At 40.3% G+C, this 13,913-nt stretch overlaps 1 protein-coding gene across 1 annotated transcript; it reads right to left on the minus strand.

Moving 5' to 3' along the window:
• Positions 1-12,366: 12,366 nt before the first annotated feature.
• Positions 12,367-13,484, minus strand: LOC131248202 (ethylene-responsive transcription factor 2-like). Its single transcript, XM_058248337.1, has one exon. The coding sequence runs from the start codon at positions 13,374-13,376 to the stop codon at positions 12,573-12,575; it is 804 nt and encodes a 267-aa protein (XP_058104320.1). The 5' UTR covers positions 13,377-13,484; the 3' UTR covers positions 12,367-12,572.
• Positions 13,485-13,913: the final 429 nt, after the last annotated feature.

Raw genomic sequence — 13,913 nt, forward strand, 5'->3', positions numbered from 1 at the left:
ACTATAAATAGTAAATTTACTTTTATAATAAGTGTCCTATTGCTTAACCATGTTATTCTCCTAATTATTTTAAGCACTTTTCATGTTAGACACAACTCCTAAAGCCCAACGGATGAAGAGTTATAATCAAACTAAAACTTACTATTTATAGTAAAAACGGAACTAAACATGGAATTTAGCCATCGATATGATGGAATCTCCCAAATTCAGTGGGGACAACCCAGTATAGCCGGGTTGGTTGGCTAAAGTAGCTCGTCCTACCCAAAATCATATATGGTACGTTGAGTAACTCATTCCGGTTTGCGAGATGTCTATTTTATGATTCTGATAGTCTTGATGGCTTCTGCATCTAATCGGGCCTTCTCTAGTCCATCTTGGACATGAAAGCATCCACGGCCCGCTCTACATCACCAAACTGAGCCGAGCTGGCCAGTCAAGCTCGAGGACTGATCCGAGTCGAATTCGAGATGAGGTCAACTAGTGGTTGAGCCGAGTTGTGGTGAGACCAGCCCGACTCGGTTCGACTCGATGTACACCCCTAGTTATAACCTGTGTATCCAAAATCACAGGATAAGGTTGCGAATGAAATAATTAGTCATTTGATGGCTATTATTGGCCTGTATGAATTGGTCAGTGATCTTACCACCCACCTCAGTTTAGAGATGACGTGGTGATACTTGATTAGTAGGGTTATATGTTGTCTAAGATATGCCCACCTTTTTATTCAGCCCATCTGTGACGATGGACGGCTCACCAAGCTGTTACAATGTACGGCCATATGATGTCAACTGCACTATGATGACGTATTTGACATATCCAAACTGCCTTTCTATTTTACAAAATTATTTTAAGACATGAATTCAAAAATAAATTAAATCTAAAGCTTAAGTAGATCACACTGTAGAAAGCAATACGGACAGTGATTCCCACAGTTGAAATTTTACTAGGACCCACGATCATGTTTATTTGTTATATGTGTTTATAGGATGTTTATTTGTTATATGTGTTTATAGGAAACGGATTGGCTACTCTGCCCCGGACAACAGCCCCGTGGCTGATGGTCGGTGCTCTGTGGGCCCCACCATGGCATATGTATTTCATCCATTCCGTTCATCCATTTTTAAAGATCATTTTAGGGCCTTATGTCACAAACGAGAGGGATATAAATCTCAGGTGGACCACACCACATGATAACAATAGTGATTGGATATCCATCATTTAAATCTTACTAAGGCCCACTGTACTGTTTATTTGACATCCAATCTGTGGATTAGATCATAAAGACCCAGATGAAGGAAAAAAACAAAGATCAGATTAATCCAATACTTTTATGGGCCCCAAAAATTTTTTAATGGTTGACGTTGATTCAACACTGTTTCCTGTAATGTGGTCTACTTGAGATTGGAATATATTTTTTTGTGCAAAACCATAAAATGATCTAGAAAAATAGATTGAGACCACCAGCCATTGGCTGGTGGCAGGGGAAGTAGCCAATCCGTTCCCGTGTTTACAGGGTCCAAAGACCTGGATGAAGGGAAAAAGCAAATATCATATTCACAATTTCAGGTTGATCCAAAACTTCAGTTGCCCTGAGAAGTTTTCAATGGTAGACAAACAATCCCCACTGCTTTACGTTGTGTGGTCCACTTGAGCTTTGGATCTCCCACATTTTTGGGTTCATTCCGTAAAATAATGAGAAATTTACGACTGTGGACCCCACCTTTTATCCATTGGATATTCTTGAAACAATACAAACTTAGAATAGGCAGTTGGACCTCCTCGTACGGACGACAAATTTCAGGACGAAAATACCCATCCTTTTCACGGAAACGGATTGGGTACGCCTCCTGCCACCCGCCCGTGACGGATAGTCATTGGTACGTGGGCCTCACCATGATGTTTGCTTTTCATCCATGCCGTCCATATATTTTTTGAGATCATTTTATGTTATGAGACCAAAAATGAGGTATATCCAAGTCTCAAGTGTACAACATTACAGGAAACAGTGTTGAATGAGCGTCAACCATTGGAAACTCAGGTGGAGCCCACTATGATGTTTGTGAGAAATCCTCCCCATCTAAGTTCATTCATAGGGTCACAAAGACCTGGATGAAGAGGAAAAACAAATTTCAGAATGATCAAAAACTTTTGTAACCCCTGAAAGGGTTTCAATGGTAGACGTTCAATTCCCCACTGCCTTTTACAGTGTGGTCCACTTGATAGCTAGATCTATCTTATTTTTCGTCTCAAGCCTTAATATGAGCTCGCCAAATAGATGAACGGTTTGGATATAACACAAACCTCATGATTGGACCCACACATGCAACACAGTTAAAAAAAAAAAAGCAGATGTTTTTTCTTTTTTTTTTTGTGAGAACTTTTTCTCCCTTACATTTTTCTCTAATACATAATTATATAAATATGTATATATAAGTATATAAAAATATTTTTTTATCTTTTAATTCATTTCTTTGTCCATGTATTCAACAAGCATATCTCCTAAATTAAAATGATTTGTTTTTTTTTTTTTTTACACACCCCCACACACTCACACTAGTGGAATTTTACCACCTATGGATACTCAAACGCTTGACCGGGTGTTGAAACTCCTAAGAGTCTACCACCCGAGGGAGAGTAAGGATCCAAACTAGAATGATATACTTAACGTACTATATATGATTTTGGGGTCGGAGAAGTTAATTTGGCGGGGCAAGCATGAAATTCAGTGAGGCAAACATGAAATTCAACGAGGCAAACATGAAAATGAGAGGGCAAGCATGAAAATTAGCGAGACAAACATGATAATGAGAGGGCCAAACATGAAAATGAGCAAGGCAAGCATGAAAAAGAGCATGGCAAACATGAAAAAGAGCGGGGTAAACTAAAAAATCAGCGGGGGAAACATGAAAAGCAGCAGGGCAAACTAGAAAAACAGCGGGGCAAACTAAAATATGAGCGGGGCAAACTAGAAAATCAGCGGGGGAAACATGAAAATCAGCGGGGGAAACATGAAATGCAGCGGGGCAAATTAGAAAATCAGCGGGGGAAACATGAAAAGAAGCGGGGCAAACTAGAAAATCAGCAGGGGAAACATGAAAAGCAGCGGGGCAAACTAGAAAAACAGCGGGGCAAACTAGAAAATCAGCGGGGGAAACATAAAAAGTAGCGGGCAAACTAGAAAATCAGCAGGGGAAACATGAAAAGCAGCGGGGCAAACTAGAAAAACAGCGGGGCAAACTGAAATATGAGTGGGGCAAACTAAAAAATCAGCGGGGCAAACATGAAACGCAGCTGGACAAACTGAAATATGAGCGGGACAAACTAGAAAATCAGCGGAGGAAACATGAAAAGCAGTGGGGCAAATAGATTGAGTGTGGATTGTTTGTGTAGAACGTACACTAGTGACGTTGGGTCTCATTTGTCCATGTCATTTCCAAGGACTCAAGCTAACAAGATATGTCGGATTTCTCTCTCCCAAATAGATTACGTTCTATGCTACATGACTTTTTAAAGGGGTAGTCCTATATTTTAGCTTGGTTTTTTAAAGAAAAAAATGAAGTTCTTTATGATGAATAATCACGTATATAATTAATAAAATCATAGATACAAAAAATAAATCCTATATTGAAATATAATAAACTAATATAATAATGAAAATATTAGCATGCATACACCCGACCAACCCAATCAACCCATCGAGCCCTCTTGTGTTGGGCTTGGGTTGAGAATTCCCAACCCAAGATTGGGTTGGGTTAGGTCAAGGTTTAGGTATAGGATCCTTGGGTTGGGTTAGGGTTGAGCACCAACGCGAACCAACCGGCCCGACTTTCAGCCCTAATTTCATGTTTGCCTTACTCAATTTCATGTTTTACCCGCTAAATTTCTAGTTTTCCCCACTCAATTTCATGTTTGCCTCACTTAATTTCATGTTTGCCCCGTTGAATTTTCAGTTTGACCACGAAGTGATTGAAATTGACCACGAAGTGAATGAAATGGATTTTCGACAATCGACCTGATGGAATCTTGGAAAATAACTAGGTTGGTTAGCTAAATTAGCTTCTCCTACTCCAAAATCATATGTGGTACGTTAAGTAAATCATTCTAGTTTAGGAGATATGCTTGTTAAATAAATAGACAAAGAAATGAATTGAAAGATAGAAAAATATTTTTATATACTTATATATACATATTTACTTAATTATATAGCCCACTATGCAGTATGTGTGAAACCACCTCCATCTATCAGGTCAAAACACTTACTTTCACCATTAGCTATAGGGTCCCACTGACCCTAATTCACTAGCTTCTTTTTCTTTTTCTTTTTTCGTTATAATTCCTACGGCATTTTGTGGGTCCCATTATAAGGTACGTGTTATATCCAAACCGTCCATCTATTTGACGAGCTCGTATTAAGGCTTGAGACGAAAAATAAGACAGATCTATCTATCACCTAGATCCATAGCTCAACCGGCAGATTGATTGAAAATACCTCGCTTCAACACTTGAGGTCTTGGTATCGATCCTAAGAGCGGGCAAGCACGAAAAAGAGCGGCAAACATAAAAATGAGCAAGGTAAGCATGAAATATGAGCGGGCAAACTAGAAACAGAGAATCGAGCGGGGCAAACCAGAAATTAATGGCAAACTAGAAAGCAAGAGAGAAACATGAAAAATAGGGCAAACTAGAAAAATAGCGGGAAAACATGAAAAACAACGGGGAAACTAGAAAAATAGCGGGGAAACATGAAAATCAGAGGGGTAAACTAGAAAAACAATGGGAAACATGAAAAATAACGAGGAAAACATGTCAACAGGGGAAACATGAAAAAATAGAAACTAGAAAAACACTAATCTTAAACTAATGAGAAAACAAAAAACAGCGGGGCATATTTTTCATGTTTTCCCCACTGCTTTTCTAGTTTCCCCAGCTGTTTTTCATGTTCAATCTATTTGCCCTACTGCTTTTCATGTTTCTCCAGCTGTTTTTCATGTTTCTATTTCAGTTTGCTTCACTGCTTTTCATGTTTCCACTGCTTTTCTAGTTTGCCACTGCTTTTCTAGTTTCCCATGTTTTTCATGTTTCCCAACAACCAGTTTGCCCCACTATTTTTCTAGTTTACCCCACTCATACTTCATTTGCCATTGCTTTTCTATCTCTTTCTTTCTTATTTGCCCCGCCATTTTTCTAGTTTGCTCTGCTGCTTCAGGACGTAAATACCCCTCCTTTTCACGAAACGGATTGGGTACTCCTCCCGCCACCCGCCAATGGTGGATTGTCAGGTCGTGGGCCCCATCATGATGTATGATTTTCATCCATGCCATACATATATTTTTCCAAATCATTTTATGGTATGATACCAAAAATGAGGTATATCCAAATCTCAACTATACCACATTACAGGAAACAATGTTGAATGAGCGTCAACCATTAGAAACTCAGGTGGGGCCAACTGTGATGTTTATGAGAAACCCGATAAAACTTAGGTTAGACTTGGGTTGAGGTCTCAAGTTATCCGACCTAACCCGAACTCGATCAATATATTAGTTACTTATAAATTATAATTGAGTGTGGATTGTTTGTGTAGAAGGTACACTAGTGATGTCGGGTCTCATTTGTCCACGTCATTTCCAAGGGATCACACCACGGGAAACAATGGGCATAATGATTTCCACCGTTGAAACCATAATGGGCCCAATAGTGATGTTTGTTTGTTATCAAACCTATTCATAAGATCATATAGACATGGATTAATAGAAAAAACAATTATAAGCTTGATCCAAAACTTCTATAGCCCCCAAGAAATGATCAACAATAGAAGTTCAATTAAAAATTTCATTTCGTGTGGTCCATTTAAACATTGAATAAGTTTAGATTTATCGGCTTAAGCAATGAAAAAATCTGTTAAGTTCGCCATGCTGATTGTCTAGTTTACCCCATTGAATTTCATGCTTGCCCTGCTCAATTTCATGTTTGGATTTTCTCTTTCCAACTATCCTTATAAACTTCATGTGTTGGATAGGTTCTGACGACCCTTGACCCAAACCCTAGGTTGAAGCATTTAATCGGATTTTCTCTTTCCAAATATCCGTAAAAATGCTATACATATGTTATATTTGAGGATTATATAAATATGCAAACCCACTGATGTGTATTGTGTTCGACGAAATGCCTGTGTGGGCCTGATAATAATATTACTTGCTAAGTATGGTTGACAAAATGAGTTCAAACTTGGTTTTGCTAAGTGAGGTTGACAAAAAAGAAAAATGCCATCAGGATTATTGTGAAGGAAAAAAACTAAAAACACATTATAAACTCACTGTTGTAAACTGACCTGGCCGACCCCAACTCACTGTTTGACTCGTCGGCCGACGGTAGACTTTGGCCGACCCCATCTGGCTGTAATGGCCATTGACCCGGTCGACCAGGTTAGGACCCGATCGGCCGAGTCAGAGCTTGGCTTATCACTACGGATTATAACCATAGCCATAACTATAGTGCTATGCACTTTTTTCTCTTTTATTTATTTTTTTATTTTTTATTTTTATTTTTTACGTGGAGAACATTTTCCCCCGAACATTTTTCTATAATACATAATTATGTATATATAAGTATATAAAAATATTTTTCTATTTTTTAATTCATTTCTTTGTCTATTTATTTAACAAGCATATCTCCTAAACTAGAGTGATTTACTTAACTTACCACATATGATTTTGGGGTAGGAGAAGCTAATTTAGCCAACCAACCTAGTTATTTTCCAAGATTCCATTGGGTCGATGGTCGAAAATCTATTTCATTCATTTCGTGGTCAATTTCAATCACTTCGCGGTCGGGTTGGATCGAGTTGAAAGTCCAGTGGGTTGGTTCGGGTTAGTGCTCAACCCTAACCCAACCCAACCCAATCTTGGGTTGGAAATTCTCAACCCAAGCCCAACCCAAGAGGGCTCGACAAGTTGATTGGGTTGGTCGGGTGTATATGTGCTAATATTTTTGTTATTACATTAGTTTATTATATTTCAATATAGGAATTATTTTTTGTATCTATGATTTTATTAATTATATACGTGATTATTCATCATAAAGAACTTCATTTTTTTCTTTTAAAAACCAAGCTAAAATATAGGACTACTCCTTTAAAAAGTCATGTAGCATAGCACGCAATCTATTTGGGAGAGAGAAATCCGGCATATATTGTTAATGTGAGTCCTTGGAAATGACTTGGACAAATGAGACCCGACATCACTAACGTACCTTCTACACAAACAATCCACACTCAATTATAATTTATAAGTAACTAATATATTGATCGGGTTCGGGTTGGGTCGGGCAACCTGAGACCTCAACCCAAGCCCAACGTAAGTTTTATCGGGTTGGTGTTTGTATAGCCCTTCACGTAGGTAGCCCTTCGCACATGTAGGTAGCCCTTCACGTGTCATTAAGGGCCCTTTTTACTATGTAGAGCATCCAAATTGCGGGGCAAATTGAAATATGAGCGGGGCAAACTAGAAAAACAGCGGGCAAACTTAAGTATGAGCGGGGCAAACTAGAAAAATAGCGGGGCAAACTTAAGTATGAGCGGAGCAAACTAGAAAAACAGCGGGGCAAACTGAATTATGAGCGGGGCAAACTAGAAAAATAGCAAGGCAAACTAGAGAAACAGCGGAGCAAACTGAATTATGAGCGAGGCAAACTAGAAAAACAAAGGGGTAAACTGCATTATGAGCGGGGCAAACTAGAAAAACAGCGGGGCAAACTGAATTATGAGCGGGGCAAACTACATTATGAGCGCAGCAAACTAGAAAAATAGCAGGGCAAACTAGAGAAACAGCGGGGCAAACTGAATTATAAGTGGGGCAAACTAGAAAAACAGCGGGGCAAACTGAAATATGAGCGGGGCAAACTAGAAAAACAGCGGGGCAAACTAGAGAAACAGCGGGGCAAACTGAATTATGAGCGGGGCAAATTAGAAAAACAGCAGGGCAAACTACATTATGAGCGGGGCAAACTAGAAAAACAGCAGGGCAAACTACATTATGAGCGGGGCAAACTAGAAAAACAGCTGGGCAAACTAGAAAAACAGCGGGGCAAACTGAATTATGAGCGGGGTAAACTGAACTATCACAAAATAGCATTTTTTCAGAAGTAATATCTCAAAATACTGTAGAAAAACAAAAGCTCTAAACACTCACACATAAAATCTAACAAAGTCGAATATCACAAATTAACATTAGGCTTGTTTTGATACAAGGAATGAAATTCTCTTGCTTCCAACAACAAGCATGAATTCCCAAAAAAGAATCTTTAAGTGTTCTAGATAGTTTATCTCATGTACCTCTTCATGAATTGGTGATGGATCAAAAATCTCCCCCATAAAAGAATCCTAGCCATCCAACCATCAGACTTCTTTTCCAATAGAAAACAAAATCAACAATATTTAAGTAAAAAAATGACCATCTTGACCCCTTCAGGCAATAGTTTCTGGCCCAAAACAAAAGACACCCCACACTCAACATAGGCGTCTTTATGCCAATGTTAGTGGTTTTGGAATTTTGAGTATTCATGATGTTGTGGTAACTCTTTAAGTAGATATAGATTAACTCATGATATGGCCTGTTCAACTGATATTTTTCCTGTTTTATAGTTGTTACACCAACAAGCTCGTAGTAATTCGATTAGTTAAGATAGAGAAAAGATTTAAAGTCTCCTAACTTATACTTTTCAATATCTTTGGAAGTTTATAAAAGAAAAGGAATAAAAAATCAGTAAAAAAAACCATAGCCAAACATACATGCAATTGGAGATTTAAATGCGTTAGAGAGATCTAGAAATGTGTTGGATTGAACCAAAAGGACTTCATCAGGACACTTTGGAAACTTTGGTTCGATTTCATGCAATTGTTCATGAGTGACCGTAAGATGAAAAGTTGGACCAAGTGTCAACAATGCCTTGTCTAATTAGATCGGAGTGTTGAACATGAGGTCATTGACCAGTCCCGACAACAGCACATCTAGATCTTTGATGAATGACTCTAGATGGAAAGCTAGAGCAGATGAAGAAGAAGATGTGGCCATTGAGATAAGAAAATTGAAAATTTTTGATGCAAGAGAGAAGAAGCAAAGGTAAAAGAAGAGGCGCACAGATTTAGTCTTGTTTATGTATCGGCGACAATACGTGTGCATTAATGAAAGAATGATCATGACTCCTCGTACGATACGATTTTATATGATGTGTCACATGTACAACTCAAAAGGATGAGGCAAAGGATATCTTTCGGTATAGTTTCAGTCAGGTAGAATGAATGGGCAGACAATATGTGGAACAACGATCGATTACATTTATTGTATCGGACAACGGAAAAACGTCGCTTTCACCTTTTTACCAAAGGTGAACTGACGTGGGGGAAATGATGTAGCTTATTTCTGGCCATTTTGGAAAAATCCAATAGGAGAGCAACATGTGGCATTGTATGAGAAATAGGATATTGATGAAAAGATCTTCAAGATATGTAGAGCGCTTTTTGTAGAATCATAGCTGACGTAAGTTCAATTTTACACATTAGTAAATGGTCAACAAAGTGATATGGCTGAGTTATTCAAACCACTGTAGTAATGAGAGAAGGATTTGGAAAGAACAAGCTACAAGAAAACTCTATAAATAGCAAAGGAATCCAACAGAGAAAAAAATGCAATATCCAAACACAATACAATAAAAAAATCAACCAATCTATCCATTTACTTTTATTCCAGCTTATCCTAGAAATAACAATAATCCAACAGCGATAATACTTAGTTATAATATTTAGTTGTAATCCAAATATACACTCATACGTTGGATTTGATCTTTATTCAATATCACATAGTCCTTTCAAGAGACACAATCTTGCAGTTGCTCCTACTAACTGATGGTGAGTTTTTTCTTTCGTTTGATTGATGTTTTTCTAGTTTGCCCCCCTCATAATGCAGTTTGTCCCGTTGTTTTTCTAATTTGCCCCGCTCATAATTCAGTTTGCCCCGCTGTTTTTCTAGTTTACCCCGCTCATAATGCAGTTTGCCCCGCTGTTTTTCTAGTTTGCCCCGCTCATAATTCGTTTGCCCCGTTGTTTTTCTAGTTTGCTCCGCTGTTTTTTTAGTTTACCCTGCTCATACTTAAGTTTGTCCCGCTGTTTTTCTAGTTTGCCTCGCTCATATTTCAGTTTGTCTCGCTGTTTTTCTAGTTTGCCTCGCTTATAATTCAGTTTGCCCGGCTGTTTTTCTAGTTTGCCCCACTCATATTTCAGTTTGCCCCGCTCATAATTCAGTTTGCCCTGCTGTTTTTCTAGTTTGCTCCACTCATATTTCAGTTTGTCCCGCTGTTTTTCTAGTTTGCCTCGTTTATATTTAAGTTTGCCCCGCTGTTTTTCTAGTTTGTCTTGCTCATATTTCAGTTTGACCCGCTGTTTTTTTAGTTTGCCCCGCTCATAATTCAGTTTGCCCCGCTGTTTTTCTAGTTTGCCCCGCTCATATTTCAGTTTGCCCCGTTGTTTTTCTAGTTTGCTCTGCTCATAATGCAGTTTGCCCTGCTATTTTTCTAATTTGTCTCGCTCATACTTCAGCTTGTCCCGCTGTTTTTCTAGTTTGCTCTACTCATATTTCAGTTTGCCCCGCTCGGGTGGTAGACTCTTAGGAGTTTCAACACCCAGTCAAGCGTTCGAGTATCCGTAGGTGGTGAAATTCCACTAGTGTGAGTGTGTGGGGGTGTGTGTTCATGTTTCCCCTGCTAAATTTCATGTTTCCCTCGATCAATTTTCTAATTTGCCCCACTCAATGTTTTCTCAAAGCGATCGTTTTTTATATATCGCAATAGAGAATTACATCGTTTATAATTGAAAAGAAGAGTCAAAAGAGGTTTTCCAATCTGATGGAATATTAGAAAATAACTAGGTTAGTTGACTAAATTAGCTTCTCCTACCCCAAAATTATATGTGGTAAGTTAAGTAAATCATCCTAGTTTAGGATATATGCTTGTTAAATAAATAGACAAAGAAATGAATTAAAAGATAGAAAAATATTTTTATATACTTATATATTCATATTTACATAATTATCTATTAGAGAAAAATGTAAGGGAGAAAAAGATCTCCATGTAAAAAATAATAAAAAAAAATTTTAAAAATAGAGAGAAACAAGTGTATAGCATTATAGTTATGACTACGGTTATAATCCATAGCCATAGGCCGAGCTCTGACCCGGTCGACCCCAACTCGCTGGCTTCTTTTCTTCTTCTTTTTTTTTTTTTTCCCTTTGTAATCTCCGCTGGTTTTTGTGGGTCTCATTATGAGCTATATGTTATATCCAAACCGTTCATCTATTTGACGAACTCATATTAAGGCTTGAGATGAAAAATAAGACAGATCTAGCTAGCAAGGGGACCACACTGTAAAAGGCAGTGGGGAATTGAACCTCTACCATTGAAATCCTTTTAGGGGTTACAGAAGTTTTGGAACATTATGAAATTTGTTTTTACTCTCCGTGCAGGTCTTTGTGACCCTATGAATGAACTTAGACGGAGAGGATTTCTCACAAACATCACAGTGAGCCCCACCCGAGTTCCCATCGCCCGACCGTCCGTCAGCGCTCGTCTCTGCATGCCTGCACGAGGAAGGCAGGGGTATTTTCGTCCTCAAATTCGGTGTCCGTACGAGGAGGTCTTGGTGCGTATGTTAAGTTTGTATTGATCCGTAAAAACCACTGGATAAAAGGTGGGGTCCACAGTCGTAAATTTCTCTAAAACAATCTCCTAAAATGGGAGGACAGTATGGATATAACAAACGCATCATAGCCGGCCTACAGAATTTGGTGACGTCAATGCACCACCACAAGGTCGGTGGTGCTTCCCCAATCAAATCTGGCTACATCATCTCATCATTGAGGTGGGTGGTGAGCTCCTCATCACCTAACCTTCACATTGTCGTCGTGAATTTTGGCTTATCCTCCATCTAAGATTGGGCCAGTGGTTTAGACGGTGTGGATTGACATACAATAGTATCTTTATGAATGGTGTAACCAGCGATCACCATTTTTTTGTGTTTTCCTTTCAACCAGGTCTTTGGACCTAATCACCAGGTAACATTACAGTGGGCCCCAGGAAGTTTTTAACCGTTCAATCAGCACTGTTTGCTGCTGTGCACCTGAGATTTTTGTCTGTCTCATTTTTGTTATGATATCCTAAAATGAGCTTAAAAAACGGATGGACGGCGTAGATAAAACACATACATCATGGTGGGGTGCACAGAGCTTTTCCAACACCGATGTCGGTGATGGAGGTGGTTTAGATGTAACAAGGATAAATTTAAGGAGTGGGTGTTCTTGAAATCACAAAACACGGGGATTTTGGTTCTTATCCAATAAAATAATGAAAGAAACTGTTATTCACAACATCATCCTCTCACTCTCGCTCTCTCTCAACCCTTCAAATGAAAACAGGCCTTCTATCTCTCTCTCTTCAACTCTTCTACATTACAGATTTCACCAAAACTAAGAGAGAGATTCAAAAGCACTTGTTTCACAACCAATACTATACATTTCCACGTGGAACTAAGTGACCAATAGCTGCTCGCCACATGGCAAAGCTGCCACCCGAGTCCCGGCGACTGGTCCACTGCTTAAATTCAATCCGGCTTGTACTGGAGCCGGAGCCGGAGCTGGAGTTCCTGATTGCACTCTTTTCCTCCCCTTCGGCGATCCATTCTCCGACGAAGATGACGACGGCTCCGGCGAAGCACGCTTCCCGACTGGGGTAGGTGGTGGGCCCGCCGAAGCCACCAGGAGCGGGAAATTCAGCAATGCGCGGGACCCACGCATCCGGTACGCAGCTTGGTCGTATGCCAGCGCGGCATCCTCCGCCGTCTCGAACGTTCCAAGCCAGACACGTGCGCCGTTCTTCGCCGGGTCCCGAATCTCCGCAGCGAACTTGCCCCACGGACGGCGCCGGACGCCGCGGTAATGCCTCCCCCTATCGGCCACCGGTGCTGCCTTCACCGGTGGCGTGGCTGCTGCCGGCGCATCCACCTGCTCCGATTTCACAGCTGCTGACGGAAACGCGGCATTGTCCGTCGCGACGGACGGGCTCCAGCCGCTGCCGACGGCATCACAGAGGAACCCGTATACCATCATGTCATCGGGGTCATCGACCTTCAGCGGCAGCTCGCCCCAGTTCTCCGTCAGGCACGGTAAGTGCCAGCCGCTGTCGGAGCTGGAGCTCGGGAGAAACGTCGCCGGATGATTCCCGACGGCATCATTCATCGCCGGGAATTCCGCTGGGGGCTCGGAATCTCCCAGCAGGTATCCGCGGATGGAGTCGAGGTAATCAAGGTCGGAACCGGTGCTGTATCCGTACATCTCGATGGACAGTTTGGAGATGCTGTGGGCGATTTGGGTTTTTGTTGCGGACCGTAGGATGAATGGATTTGAAAATCAGAATGGAAAGAGTCGAATTTGGAGAAATAGAGACGGAGGCGCTTTTATAGGAGGGAAGGTTCATGAATGCGACGTTTTATATCATTTTTAGGGGGTTTCTCTGAAATTTCGTTCTCGCAAGTGGCAAGGCAGGCGTTAAAAAGCGCATGTGCTCTCTTTTAGCTCACGGATGAGTGACATCAGGAATCGACACGTCATTGGCGGGCCATTTAATCGTGATGGCAGGCTGGATTTGATGGAATGCTTCCGTTATGCTAGAGCGGAAGCGGATTGGCTGTTGTACCACACATCAGCTATATAGATATAGGTACGTGTCGTGCGAAGACGAGCGCTGACGCTCCTCGAGCTCCGAGCTGTACGAACGGTTCAAAGGAGATCAAAGTTACATGGGACCCACAGTTATGTATTTATTATATCCACACCGTTCATTCATTTTTTGAGATCATTTTAGAACATTAT

This window comes from Magnolia sinica, chromosome 6, assembly GCF_029962835.1.
Source record: "Magnolia sinica isolate HGM2019 chromosome 6, MsV1, whole genome shotgun sequence".
Taxonomy (NCBI): domain Eukaryota; kingdom Viridiplantae; phylum Streptophyta; class Magnoliopsida; order Magnoliales; family Magnoliaceae; genus Magnolia; species Magnolia sinica.